General features: G+C 50.3%; 1 protein-coding gene across 12 annotated transcripts in view; it reads right to left on the reverse strand.

Moving 5' to 3' along the window:
* Positions 1 to 15230, reverse strand: part of DAB2IP (DAB2 interacting protein) — a 256241-nt gene that overhangs the window by 16254 nt on the left and 224757 nt on the right. For all 12 annotated transcript variants that reach the window (XM_077306778.1, XM_077306776.1, XM_077306777.1 and 9 more), the window contains 3 exons: positions 6311 to 6455; positions 5794 to 5938; positions 3704 to 3940 (listed from right to left, as the gene is read on the reverse strand). In XM_077306778.1, the coding sequence (XP_077162893.1) occupies positions 3704 to 3940; positions 5794 to 5938; positions 6311 to 6455 (527 nt within the window). The remainder of the gene's footprint in view (positions 1 to 3703; positions 3941 to 5793; positions 5939 to 6310; positions 6456 to 15230) is intronic.

Consider the following 15230-nt stretch of genomic DNA (forward strand, 5'->3'; position numbering starts at 1 on the left):
AGCTTGGTGTTGTGGTTAAGGGCAAAGGCTTCTAATCTGGCAATCCAGGTTTGCTTTCCCACTCCTCCACATGCAGCCAGCTGGGTGACCTTGGGCCAGTCACGGTTCTGATAGAGCTGTTCTCACACAGCAGTCCAGTCAGAGCTCTCTCAGACCCACCTACCTCACTGGGTGTCTGTTGTGGGGAGAGGAAGGGAAGGTGATTATAAGCTGCTTTGAAACTCCTTTGGGCTGTGAAAAGCGGGGTATAAAAACCAACTCTTCTTCAGAAGCCTTCGATAAGTTCCACAAGGAAGAACCATTAAGGCTGCAGTTTCCTCTGCTGCAGTCCCCATCTCTGCATACCCAAGGCCAGGTATTAGAAAACTGGGCCAAAGGGTACTGAATGACACAACCGGGGGGGGGGGGGAAACCCACTCCCTCTATACTTGTTTCAGTCCATAAGGTGCCATCCATAAGGTGCTTCCGGCTGCGGCAGACGAACAGGGCAGCCCTGCTAGAGAAATCAATCGGTGGCCGATTTTGTCCAACGTGCCCATCCTTCCTTTTGCATTTGTTTGGAAAATGTTTTGAGGAAAGACAGCTGGCACTGGGAAGTCATGTGGAGACATGACCCGACCAGTTGCCTTAGACGACTGGGCCATGCAAAGGCAGCATCGTGTCCTCTGCCTGAGACCCCGTTGGGCTTCTGCCAGTCGGAGAAAAGGCTTCCCCACCACCCGCTTGGGTCCTTCCTAGCCGAGAGGCTGGGGATCATCCCTGTGGCCATGTGCTCCTTCTGCTCATGAACAGCCGACTCTGCCCGTCAACAACTCTCCACGGTCTCGTGATGCCTGTGGGCTGTGACCTTCTGCGCACAAAAGCAAGGACTCGGCTGCTCCCTGAAGCTCAAGCCCATGTTGACTCAGCCTGGGCAAGGTGGCATTTAAATCCATGGCTCCCTCTGCCCAGGCCACACCTAAAGCAGAAGAAAGGCCATGCGCTGGCCAAGCAGCCTGGATCTGCAGATGGCTCTAGTGGGGATGCTTGCTGGGCAACATGATAGATTGCCTGGAATAAGGAACACTTTATACAGGGGTCCAGGGACAGGAAGCTCTTTGCACAGTTAGGGGGGGAAGAAGAAGAGTTGGTTCTTATATGCTGCTTTATTCTTCCCGAAGGAGTCTCAAGGCAGCTTACATTTGCCTTCCCATTCCTCTCCCCACAACAGACACTCTGTGAGGTGGGTGAGGCTGAAAGAGCCCTGAATTCACTGCTCGGTCAGAATAGCTTAATCAGTGCTGTGGCGAGCCCAAGGTCACCCAGCTGGCTGCATGTGGGGGAGTGCAGAATCAAACCCAGCTCGCCAGATTAGAAGTCCGCGCTCCTAACCACTACACCAAACAAGGAGCCCTTTGTCAGATGGGATCTGGGAAGGGGTGGGGAAGACTGCAGCCAGAAAAGGAGGACAATCGAATGCAACTGAGGGCTATTGGAGGTGAACCAAAGGAAGGTTATGGTAGGGAAGCCAAGGACAAAACAGAAGGTCATCGAAAACCCGACACACAGCCGAAGGGAGGCAACTGCAGAGGGAGACAGGGAGGCTGTGAATCCAGGCACAGGGTGGCGAAAGAGGCTGGGGGCATGGCAAGGGGTGTAATTTCATACCCCAGTCTGAAGCTTCTTACTCAGAACTATCAAACCACTAGAAGAGTGGGATTCGCCGAATCAGGGGTCCTGCCTCTTCCCATTCTAAACACTCCCAGACCAGGTGCAGAAAATCTGAACGCCTCTTTGGTGAGAGGCCAGAATCACAGAGCAGGTAGATTCTGTCAACCAACGCAACATAGCCATACACCTCCTGCCTGCGAGAAATGGCAGCCACATCCGACTTAGTGATTTTGCCTGAAAAGTATCTCTCTGCGTAGCGTAGAGACTGATGGAGGGAGTTTTGCCTGCCCCCAGCGCAGCTCAGGATAAGCAGCTGTCGGCGACTGAGCAAAGCCAGCGGAGAGATTTCTCCAAATCTTCTTTTGTTTCCGCCAACTCTCTGGGCTTAGTTTAGAAGTTGACAGCGTTGCTGTTTCCTGAACTGATCCTCTCCGCTCCAGCGGCTTTTAAAAAATGCACAGCCACGAGAAGCTGAGATTGGGCAGGGAGGGCTTGAGCCAACGCGTGGGCACAAAAGCCACGCCCTCCTTCTCACCATCACTGCAGGCATTAGCAGGAAGGAGGCTGCTAGGTCTACCGAACCCAGCAGAGTCAGCTTTGCATCTGCCTAGTAGCCTGGGAAACACTCTGCCCCGACAGGCTCTCCTCTACCTACCCCCGGCCTCGTGGAAGCTTCTGAAAGCACGCTTGCTCTGGAGGGCATGCAGCGTCTTCAGTTCCTTCAGCACTTTTTATGTATAGATCCTGTTCATAGAATCACAGAGTTGGAAGGGACCTCATGGATCATCTAGCACTATGCAGAACACTCACATCCCAATCGCTCATCCACTGTAACCTGCCATCCCTTGAACCTTCATAGAAAGTTGCCAATAGCTGTATTCACAACTGACAGCCATGTTTGTTCGCGATGGTTTTGGATGTTTTGTGGCTGTTTTTATGGTTGCTCTTATGCTGCTGTTGCTGCTGCTGCTTTGGGTTTCTTTTTTTTACACCTGTTTTACACCCTTCCCCCGTATCCATCATTTCTGTTTAGGCGGTGAGCTATCTCGCACGCCATTTGTATGGCAGAAAAAGAGGAGGTATTAATCTTCTAACCACAGTGACGGTCATTTTGTTAGCTGTCAAGGGTGAGCTGGTTATAAATCTAACCAATAAGCAATAAATCAATCGCTGGTCGATTTCCACCACGGCTAAACAGGCATCCATCAAAAGGAGCCTGTTCACGGATTTCCTCTCCCCAAAACATGGCTGGAAGTTGTACATCTCTCCCCTGAAAAAGCCCGGGGCAATGCATTCGCTGTCGTCCCATTAATTTTGCCCCTGCTGGTCAGGCTATTAAAAAAGAGACCATAGCTTATAAGAATCGCATGGTGATATCCCCCCCCGGCACTCCTGGTTCAAAAGGGCCTGCTTGATTTAAACATGATGCTCGTGAGGCAAGGCTCTTTCCTGTAGGTCTTTTCCCTTGCATTAATTCTGCCTTCTCCCACATGGGTGGCAGTCCAGTTTGAAGGACAAGCTGTGAGGGTGTGAAGTCCCAGCGATTGGTTCTTCACAGCCTCACAAGCATCACATTTTTAAACAAACTTGTGCAAGTTCACTGGCACAGACCAGAAACTACGAGATGGGCTGCTGGGTTGACTTTGGTTATGGGCTCTGCATAATTGGGAGTGGCTGAATAGTACTGGGAGCACAGTCTACGATTTCTTTTTAGAAAGAAGCCAGCTTCTAGGTCATAGGCCACTTATGCAGGGTTGCCCAGCAGAAGCCAGAGCAGTGGCTGAGTAACGTTTCACGCAGTTACAGCCCAAATGTGAGCCAGGTTTCCTAGGAGCCAGGAAGCAGATCTTCAGCGCCCTGTGGGGCTTTCTTGCTCCATCCCCAAACTAAGAAATCAGACCTAATTATAGAAGATACGGTTTCATTCAGACGGATTTGATTACTGAGCACAGGTTGCATGACTTGCTCCTTTACAAACAAGCGAGCCCAGAGGGCACGCTGGCCCACGAAGGCCTAGGAAGGAACTGGCCAAGGATAAGGTAAGCGGAGTTACTTGGCGAAGTTGGCCAGGTTCTGCGTGACCTTGGCAATGAGGGTCAAAGTGCGGGCGGTGCGATCGTCGGGATATTCCTGCAGCAGGTTGAAGAGCGACGGGGACATGATGGCCGGGCACAGGAAGCGGAGGAAGAGGGAGGCGCTGATTAGCCTCTCGCTGATGTCTGGCCGGCCGCGGCTGCTGCACTCCTGCCGCCAGGAGGCAAAGACTTCCTTCAGCTCTCGCGGGAACACGCTGCAAAGACAAGAGAGAGGCTTCAGGTGGGCGAGGGGTGCTCCCTGTCCAAGGGGCCGCTGGGGAGGAGGAGCGGCTTCAGGAGGAAAGGCGGTCCACCCCTCTGGCACCCAAAGGAGTCTCTGCTTTGGAGTTAGGAACAGTGATTTGGGCAGGGTAGATGTTTTACCAACAGGTCCCCACATAGTTTAAAAGATGAACAGTCTGGGCAGGTGGAAGAGAGCTCTCAATTCATTGAAGCCAGAGAAGGCCTTAATTTTACAGCTCAAGGCAGATTTTGTTCAGCAGGCCATTTCTCCTTCTGGAGCCCTATCTGTTACTCTGCTTCCTAGCAACCAGTTTCCTGGTGCAGGAGGGAAGCTCTGCTGACACCCCAGAACCTCCAGATGTCCAAATAATGCAACAAATCAGAACAATTTCCGCTCATTGTAAAAGCACAATCCAGTGAACGGCTTGACAGGCATTGTTCCTCTAGCTATTCATCAGATTCTTTTGTTCTGTACTTCCTTCACAGAGCATTGAGGTCAACCTATGTGGGTAGTCACTCTCTTTTTATTTTATCTTCACAACAACCCTGTAAGGTAGGTAAGGCTGGGTGAGCATGACTGCTCCATGGTCACCTAATGAGATGCATAACTGGGGGCAAGATTTGAGCCTGGGGCTCCTGGTCCTGACCTGACACTCTAACCGTGTCTTGGTGAGTGGACCAGCAAGCAGATTCCCATCGCCAAGTTAACACTCCACACTATCTTTCTCTGAACTGTCTTTAGAAAGCTGCAAATTCTTGAAGCAGCCCTTGGCAAGCAATTTCCTCGCAACGTCACTGCCCCAGGCTGTGATATGGGGAGCAAACTGACCAGCCTTGCAGGGTTGTTGTACAAACACAAGTAACACACTCTGCAAGAATATACTGGAATACGATGTCATTTCTATTATAGTATTTCTATGATTTTAATCTAAATATTATTAAAATGACCAGGCAACCAGGTTCCTCAAATGAAAAGCACATCCGGTGGCTGGTTTTTCCCCTTCTAGGCTATGCTCAGCCCTACCCAGTGGCAGCATGACAACATTAGACAAAAAAGAACACGTACTCAAGCAAGACAGCTGGCAGGATGTCACCAAAGATTGCCCACTCCTCTTGGCACAGGGCGAAGGAGAAGGAAGGATCTTCCTGCCTTGGATGGGGACCACAGCACCGTGCAAATGAACACCTCTGGAACTGACCCACTGGATCCTAGCTTTGCTCACCCCCAAAGTTGCCAACTGTCCACCATCCCCTGCTGCTGCTATGCCTACTACTATAGGATGAACTATAGCAGCTATCATCAGGTTATACTGACAGCCATGCATGCAAAAGGTTTCCTCGTTTGCAGATCTTTGCACACAAACTGGCAACAAAACTCTCAAGGGCAGAACAGGCCATTCATTCCTGGCCAGCTGGCCACCCTATTGGGAGCCCCGCCCCTTTCCTTAGACCACACCCACTGAGCATCCTCTCTTCTCCCCTTGGGCCATGTTCCTTCTTTAAAGAAACAGGTATGCTGTGGTTGCTGAGCAGGTGCCAAGGGCCTTTGCCTCAACAGTGTGAAACTGCCGCTTACACTTAAAACTGAGGGGCAGGGGCTACTTCCCAGAGCATATGGGAGCAGGATTTTTCTGCTGAGAATTTTTTTAAACAATTTAACCACTTTTTTTTTTTTTAGAATTATCACATGCAAAGCCTTAATTCAGGAGAAAATTTCCTCTGCTATTGTTGGGATGAGTTTGGCTTTTTTTGTTGGGAAACTGGGTCACGGAGATAAACAGAAGCTCAAGGCAATGTTGCCATTGCCCTGTCAGGGCACACTGACCAGTACGAGTTGATGATTTTGCAAAACGCCAGTTCGCAGCACATCTTCAGATTGCTTTGGTGCTCCAGGAGATCTGAGGAGGAGCATTTGCTAGGATCTACTTCGCAATTTTCATCCGATTCGTACAGAGCCTTGATAAACTCGCCTGAAAACAACACAGGGGCGGAAAGACAAAACACGCTCAAAGACCAGATTTAGAAGGCAGAAGGGAACGCATTGCGGCATAACTGCATTGGTTGTGGATCCGTTTCAGGGTAGCAACCAGAGAGCAGCTTTGGACTTTCCATAATGAACTAGATTTAGGATTACCAGAACCTCACCGAGTTGCAGATAGGCCTCAATTAGCTGCTGTTCAAAAGAAGACCCCCCCCCGCCCTCCCTGTAAAGTGGCAGTGTATTTCTGAATACCAAATACTAGGGACCCAACACTGATTGAGATAAAACTCAGGCCTGATCCTGCAAAACAATGCTCACAGCAGCAGTACACCCCTTTAAGGAATTAACTCCCAGCACCTACCTAAGGCATCCTGCAAGTACTTCTGCCCCACCAGCTTGAGGTATTCCTCAATCGCCTTTGTGGCAAGGGTGTTCTCTCTGAAAATAAGGTGCTCATTTTCACCACAGCGGTCCACCTCAGACATCATGAGGTCGGTCAAGAAATCCTGGGGGGCGGGAGGAAGGGGAGAGAGGTCAGTGAGAAGCAGAATCTAGGGAGGGTCCAGGCAGTCGATCTAAAGTTGGTCATTTAGCCAGTCAAACTTTTAAAAAAGAAGGCAAATCTCCCTTGGAGCGCTATTGGAATATTGCCAAAAGATAGTCAAATATTTGAAGCGTTAAATTACTGGGGCAGAAGTAATTATAAGTCTTAGAAAGGTGTGCCTTCTCCAAGGCTCCGATGCCCAACTGGAAGCTCTGGAGAAGACGGTCGGGCTAGGATCACGTAGCAGCCCTTACTTCTCCCAGTTAATGAAACCAACATTTCGGATGCACTAAAGCAGGGGTAGTCAACCGGTGGTCCTCCAGATGTTCATGGACTACAATTCCCATGAGCCCCTGCCAGCAAATGCTGGCAGGGGCTCATGGGAATTGTAGTCCATGAACATCTGGAGGACCACCGGTTGACTACCCCTGCACTAAAGGATTTCTCACAACACAGAATTGCAGAACTCCATGCTGTCAGGTGTGGCAGCGAAATGAGGACAGGTCCCACCAACGACCCTGAGTCACGATGGCCAAAGGTAATGTTGGCCGCGAGGCATGCAAAGAGGTAGAAATGGACGTGGGGAGGGGTGCCAATGCTGCCGAAGCCACAAAAGCCACTGTGAATAGTGGCAGAATAGCCTTTAAGCAAAAGGTCAAAGAGGTAGGGGCTTCTCTCCTTCAGGTGAAAGGAGGAGCCTTCTGAAGTCTCTCTCTGGGGCCAGTTCTCGTATTTTATTTATTTATTTTATTTATCATACTTCTATACCGCCCTCCCTGGAGGCTCAGGGCGGTTTACATTATAACAGAGAACCATACATAAAACAGTCTGTAGAACATGTACATCGATAACCAACAATTGCAACCAAACACAACACAGTATAACAGTAAACAATCGTAATACAAACAGGTCCAGGGCTTGTTGATTGAATTCTGAGGGGGGGGTGGGGGGGAGCAGGGGCCCTTGGTCGCTGTAGATTACGTCTGGTCTCGACCAAATGCCTGGTGGAGGAGCTCCTTTTTGCAGGCCCTGCGGAACTGTTTAAGCTCCGTCAGGGCCCTGATCTCCTCTGGAGATTTGCAAAGTCCACAGGGAAGGCATGCGCTTGGATCAGCTGAGCACCGGGAGTGTGGTGCAAATAACTCACTTCAGGGGCATGTGCCCCTCCCCCTGCCCCAAAACCACCGCAGCAAGCACTGGTTCCCATGTCCGTTTCAGAGAGGAGGAAAGCTTAAGCACTTTCCCCTGTTCGTTGTGCTAGCGGTTCAACTCAGACTCCAACGGATGCCTGGGAACTGAGCTCCCAACGTGGACATCCAGGTTCCTGTCTGTCGACAAGTCCGTGCATCTACCATGCAAATTCTGCAATGCGCCCACTGGCCCTTCAGCCTTCAATACGGTTAAAGAAAGCAGAGAGAGCGCGTTGCAATCTCTGGGATGATGCTTTAATAGAAGGTAGCCAGCCCGTTTGATGAGCTAGAAACCTTTGCGCCCTCTTCCTGTTGCGCATACACTCCTGGCTCTGGTCATGCTTGTTTAGTCGCTTGAAGAAGTTTTCTTCCTCCTTGCGTCTCGGTCAGCCACGTGCCCCTTGGAGGCAATCGCTGGACCAAGAGTACCACAACTGCCTCCGCCACACACACACACACACACACACACACACACACACACACACACAGCCGACCGCCGGGAACCTGACCAGTTCTCAGAGCAGGGCCAGCGACAAGCAGCGTTCTAGCCTCTTGCGCATGCAGCATGCGCTGAGTGGAGCAGCAGACACCGCAGCAGGCCCTGGGTCGCCCTGCCCTCCAAGCCAGCCATGTTCTCACTCTTGGCAGAAAACCCTCCATCCGACAAGACCGGCCAAGCCCTGGGTTCGAGCCGAAGCCATAAAACTCAATGTTCCCAAGGTAATTAGTATGTTAGGGAAGCGACAGGAGAGACTTGCCGGCAGAGCCAAGGTCGGGCGCTGCTAATTAACAATCAGCACCTCATGTCAGCCCGAGCTGCTGATCGGAATTGAAGCCTCCATGTGGGGAGGGGGAGAAGAGGCGGCAAAGGGGCTGCAGAGATAGCAGCAAAAGGGAGCTGACGGAAAGGTCTGAAGGCTGCGATTTGCCTGATCAGGATGCAGGCAGGGAAATAGAGACCTCCGCTCCCTAGGAGAAATCTCAGTCACCTGAGTGGCAAGAGAACGGAGCTGGGAAAGGGGAACTGTTCTTGCTTAAAAAAAATTCAGTGCTTCTCTCAAGGAGGAACTGTGCATCTCCATGCTAAGCAAATATGCCCCTGTTGCTCACTGGCTCCTTCCTTCAACCCGTCCCCCTTAAGCTTTCCCATCATTTAGGATCTCCTTCCAGTCCTCAGCCTGCCCTATGAAACCATTGCTATTGCTAAGGCCTCTAAGGTAAAGGTAAAGGTATCCCCTGTGCAAGCACCGAGTCATGTCTGACCCTTGGGGTGACGCCCTCTAGCGTTTTCATGGCAGACTCAATACGGGGTGGTTTACCAGTGCCTTCCCCAGTCATTACCATTTACCCCCCAGCAAGCTGGGCACTCATTTTACCGACCTCGGAAGGATGGAAGGCTGAGTCAACCTTGAGCCAGCTGCTGGGATCGAACTCCCGGCCTTATGGGCAGACAGCTTCAGACTGCATGTCTGCTGCCTTACCAATCTGCGGCACAAGAGGCTCATGCTAAGGCCTCTACTAGGTTTTAATCCTAGAGGCAATGACAGCTTTGTTTCCCAAGTTAGAAGGGTGACAGCTCTTTCGCTTGAATATTTGCAAACATTCCATGCCCTTGTGTTCCAGCTCAGCCCTTCAGAGGCAAACCTTTCACTCCGAAGGGCCAAGGCAGGGAAAATACGATTTCATTGGCCTTAAATGCGGCAGTTCCAAGTTCACTGGGGGACAAATGCTACTAGGTCACAGAGGACAACAGTGGGGCATAATGCCCAGCACCAATAAGGAGACAGAAGAGAGACATAACTTTTAGGGCAGTGGAACTTTTCTGGAAGAGCTCTCTCTGCTATTGGTCCAAATGTCCTTGTTCCTTTCTCAGGCTCAGTTTTTGGGAAGGGGCAGTCTACCGCTTTGACCAGGGGTAGTCAAACTGCGGTCCTCCAGATGTCCATGGACTACAATTCCCATGAGCCCCTGACAGCAAACACTGGCAGGGGCTCATGGGAATTGTAGTCCATGGGCATCTGGAGGGCCGCAGTTTGACTACCCCTGGCTTTGACAAACAAAAATAAATACAGCTACAACCAACCAACCACGTGGAAGTACAAGTGTCATTTTTATTATTCCTGGACAGCCTTCCTGAACAAAGGGGGAAGGGAGGGACGGCTGGGCCTGCATTTGATTCATTGGCACGCATGCTGGTCAAACCAGAAGCCAGACCTGGTCCTGCCCCGGAACTCTCGGTGAGCGCTCTCTTTATAACCGGTCTGGCTTCACTCCTCGTAGCCGACTGTGTGCAAAGGCAGGCCAACACACACCCACAACAGCAGGGCTTTCTTTTATAGTAAGCTGCATCACAGTTCTCAAGGTGAGCAGCGGCAGCCAGCCACAGAGCTCTAGTATTGCTGTGGCCTGCTCGATTATTTGCTGACCCAAAGAAGAACGAAGAACTTCCTTCTCTCCCTGGCTGCAGACGGAGTTGCCCCAGGAAATCTGGAGGGGGGGGGGAGACAGAAGAAAAGGGCACGGCAAAGTCCAATCCAGAAGCCGATATGCCCGGCTCTTTCCCCTCCCCTCCCCAAGGACATGGCAAGCGGCACGGGATTGCAGCTGCAGATCAAATGTCCAGTCTCCTTTCCCTTCATCTGTCTCCCCTCCCCATTAATTTTGTAAGGGTGGGGAAGAGAAGGGAGGAAAAAAGGAGGCCAACGTATTTCTAGGGCTGACTGCAGCCCTCGGGGGCTTAAATGGATTTGCACTGTTAGCAGATTTTACGAGTAGCGCTGCCATTAGTGCCGGAATGCATTATTAGCACTTAAAGTGGTGGAACGATCTGCTTGCGCTGGCTGCGGCAGCTGCAGTTTCAGCCTTGCAGCTCGGAAGAGATTATCGCATTCCTGGTGAAGGTAGGAAGGTGACCTGCAATCCCTCCACCACCCCCACCCACCCACCCCTTTTTTTTATTCCTCGTGTTTCAGTGGATAAATCTCCTTGGGAAATCCCAACAATGGTGGTGCTGAAACTGGCCAAATGATGAGATGGGATTGAGGGCGTCTGGCGTGGCTTTGAGGGCACACCCCTTGAAAGCTGGGAAAATTCAACCGCCTCGCTAGACGCCTCTCCTTCTCCACCCCCAGAGGAGTAAGAAGAACCTGGGCAGCAATGGTTCCTTCCCATCTGCCTCTGCCACTGCGACTTTAGGGACTGTGGCCTGCAGTAGAGAATAAGGGTGCCCATTTTGTGCTCCTGCCGCCAGAACCTCTGAAGTGCTGTTCAGGCCGCCAGGTAAGATCTGTCTCCCAAGGCCTGCCGTCTGTGCTTCCCTCAAATGCAGAAGTGAGCTAGGTGGCAACTACAGGCAGGTATTTTGCAGAGGTAGCGCTCTCTTTGAAATGCCCTTTTAGACACCAGGCCAAGATTACCCAAGCTTTTCACTCAGGGGTTTTAGTCTATTTCAGTGGGGGATGGGGGTGGTTGTGGGGAGGTGTGGGGAGGTGGAGGTCTTCTAATCTTACACCTGCTTATAATTTAATAGGCTACTTTTTATCGTCTGCTGTTTTTATGACCTGGTTTCATTTTAACGTTGATGACGACTTATGTTGTGGCTTTTATGATTTTATGGCGTTTTAATACTTGTGAGCCGCTTTGAGCAGGTCTTGGGAGTGGTGGCATATAAATTCTCTACCTTACAGAAATTCTGATTCAACACAAACAATGCACAGAAAGCAAGCCTCATTCCTGAGCAACTAGGCCAATACAGGAACCAAGACCAACTGGGCGAACCTGTAGATGCCTGGAGGATGCCTTCTTTCAAGGAGTTCAGGGAGCTGATTGAGGAGACCAGCTGGCACTTTCTGAAATGTGCCTTCTATTTTCCTCCAGAAATAACTAACTCACCCTGCACTTCACATACGGAAAACGCTGGCCTATTATCTGGACTGTCAACAGAGAGCCTGGAAGGTCCTCCCAGCACACCCGCCCCCCGCCTCCATGCAGTCTCTCCAACTGGCTGCAAATCTTCCACATCCTCCCCTCCTATCACCATTCTGATGATTTACTCATACGGCCTTACTGGCATACCTGGTGCCTTCCAGAGCCACATAAGCCAATCAGACAGATCCCTGCATGGAGGAGCATATAAATGAATGTGAAATCACAGAGAGAGAGAAGCAAGGGGTGGATACAAGCCAGTGTGGTATTGCAGACTCGTCTGGGGGTACAGACTGAGGGGCAAGGCCAGCAGTCTCTCTGAAGAGTGATTTCAAGGGAGACAAGGGGTGAGGGAGAAGAGGGGCGATGTCAGAATGAGTCAGGCACAAGGAGGAGCAAGGGAGAAAGAGGTTTAGCCAAACCTCCTACTTATTTATTTCATTCGTTTGTACACTTCTTTCTCTCCCATAGGCACCCCAAGTGACTTACATCATTCTCCTCACCTCCATTTCATCCTCACAACAACCCTGTGAGGTGGGTTTGGCTAAAAGCATGTGAGTGACCCGAGATCACCGAGTGAGCTTCCATGGCACGAGTTGGGATTTGAACCTGGGCCTCCCAGATGCCAATTTGACACTCTTAAACACCACGTCACACTGGCTCTTTAGCGCCTGAGTTTGGTCTTCTGTGATGAGAATGCAGAGGACACTGTAACAATGCCTCTTGACCGCGGAGCAGCACGTGGAGGTCCCTGGTCATGAGCGTCTCCAGGCCTCAGCTAGGGAAGATCGAGGCACGGCATTTCCTAGGAGATGTGCCTTTCAGCACCTTTGGGTTGCCATGTTGGCCAATGAGAAGATGGACTACAGTCCTCCAGGAGACTCCTGGCCAGTTTCAGATGGGCAAAGCTGGGATTCTGGGATTCTTGTTACACATGCTGGACTTTGTGGACCTCCGTTTGATCCTGGAAGACACACCCCATGTCCTTAAGAGCACTATGATTGGCTAATTCCAGCCTGCTGGTGGCCCTTGGTCCACAGAAGGGCATTTGGCCACCACAGCCAGGGCCTTTTTTGCCCTGGCCCCATCCTGGTGGAATGATCTGCCAGTAAAGATCTGGACTCCATCAGAGCTACCAAACTTCCAAAGGGCTTGTAAGATGGCAATCTTCCATCAGGTTGACACCAAGGCAAGCACATAGTAACAATGGAACAGGCTTCTCTGCTCCCTCCTCTCTACCTCCCCCCATGACAGGAGTCCAGGTACTCAGACCCTAAACTCAGCCTAGAAATTTTACTTAGAGGGATGGTTGGAAAACTTTTAAACAAGAACTTAGATTTTAACTGTTTATCGTCTTTAAAACCATGCATGTTGGGGGTTTTACATGCTGTTAAATGCCCCAAGAGACTGTTGCCAGAGAGGAGTGGCCAGCAAATAAAATAATAATAAAAATTATCAATAATTATTAATATAATTATTAACAATTATTAATAATGTATAATAATAAAACAAGAGTGAAGAGTGAGGATTACTTCAAGTTACCCTCCTCATCTACTGAGCAATGCTACTTGGTTTGGATTGTGTTGAATCTTTACCCAGAGGACAACCTAAAACTTATCTCCATTTTGATAACTATAAGATAAAGGTATCCCCTGTGCAAGCACCGAGTCATGTCTGACCCTTGGGGTGATGCCCTCTACAGTTTTCTTGGCAGACTCAATATGGGGTAGTTTGCCATTCCCTTCCCCAGTCATTAAGGCTGCAATACCTCCTGCACCCTGTTTTAAGATGGCTACAAAGGGCCTAGATCCACCTCTCCTTTTCCTACCACCTTTCTCTTCTTTTGCCTGATGAAGAGTTCTGGGGACAGTAAAAGCTGGCACAGAACTTTGTGACAATTCGGAAGGATCCAACAACAGGGGGTCACTCTGCTGCTGGGTATGGTGGTGACTGGTCAGTGGGGATTCTAGCAGAACGAATGGGAATCATGCAAAGCTGAAGTCAACGCTTTCCACCCCTGCTGCCGCCTAAGAGACTGGCCAGCAGATTGACTTGGAAATAATAAGGCTTCCTCTCACAGCAATCCTGATTAATGGGATTGACCTAACCTTAAAGAGGCTTTAACTGATAAGCGTAATAAGATTAATCTGCATTTCAGGAAAAAAAAAACATAAGCCCAGCTTCCCACTGGAGGAGAGGAGGGGCGGGGCACCTTCTGTGCTGTTCTGGGAACAGGGTGGGTCATTTGCAGCAGCCGATGGGTTACGAGCACATCTGTAGCAAGGAATGTCCAGCTGTTGCCCTCTTGCTTGCTGCTGGGATCAACTGAAATGCAATACTGTGTTTACTTAAAAGGAAGACAATCCTGAATGCAAAGATGGTCTCCTTTAAAATGTTATACGCACGCACAAAAATTATTGGACAAAAATGTAATTTGTATGCAAATATAAAACAACCTCTTTTTCTTCTTTTCTTCTGATAGCATATTTAAGGAAAGAACAGTCTCGCTTTGGGGTAAATACCGCATGAATCATCCATCTCCTGAATGGAACTAATGTGGCAGGCAGGTAGTGGCTACTCCCTCCCTTAGGACCACCATTCAGGCAGGGGCTGAGTCTCTTGGGACAGCCTTTCTCAAACCGTGGGCTGCAAGAGACTTCTGAAGAACCATGAAAGTGGAGACACCTATGAGGCTGAAAGCAACAACTCATGAAGGAGGCTGCCCGCTGTCTCCCTGCGAGAGTGACAGCATGTGTTTGGACCAGGCAAGAGTGGTCCCATATCCCATTGGATGCAGCTGGATCATTTAGTCACTGCCATTCCAGAGGAGGTGGCAGAATCGTCCATCCTCAGAGGAAGACAGTCCATAGTATGGAAGTCACAGATCCTTCTTGTACCTTTGTTCTGGGGTAGCTCATGCAGCTGACCGAAGCCAGCCCAAAAGAGCCTGAAGAGAAAGGGTGAGTAACAAACGCAATAAGTAATATGAATAATGCTGGGCAGCTCTGAATCTTATATTCTCTAAAGGTAAATCTGGGAAAGCCAAAAGAAAATCCCGCTCACACAGTGCATAATTCACTTATGCAACTTATGATGCCATAAGATTGGCACACTGAACTTACAGTCCCACGAGACCTGATAATGACCTCAAAAGAATTTTTTTGAGATACTAGGATCAGGAGTGGCCAAAACCAAGGTTCTCTTGATGCCCATGTACAATTCCCATGACCCCTGACAGCATGGGGCTCATGGGAATTGTAGTCCATGGACATCTGGAGAGCCAGTTGGACACCCCTGCGCTAGATAAATCCATGGTGGAAACAGAGCATGTGTCTCTCCAGTTCCCTGCCAGAGCAGCCAAACGGAGCGTCCATATTCAGACGCAAGATGCCTTGCGAGGCCAGCTGTGGCTGTGCATCTATCTGGTCACTGCTGGAAACAGGAAGGGGGATTGGAGGGCCTGATCCAGCCCGATCATTGCAGTGCCCTGAGCAGAGCCCCTCTCTTGTGGCTGAGAAATGGCTAGCAGAAGAGGACACGAAGGCATGCGGGCGCCTCTCGGGCTCCCTGAGGACAGAGGCTGCTTGAACAGCGCACTTGTGTGAAGCAGCACGGCTGCTCCT

The sequence above is a fragment of the Paroedura picta genome, chromosome 12, assembly GCF_049243985.1.
Source record: "Paroedura picta isolate Pp20150507F chromosome 12, Ppicta_v3.0, whole genome shotgun sequence".
Classification (NCBI taxonomy): Eukaryota; Metazoa; Chordata; class Lepidosauria; order Squamata; family Gekkonidae; genus Paroedura; species Paroedura picta.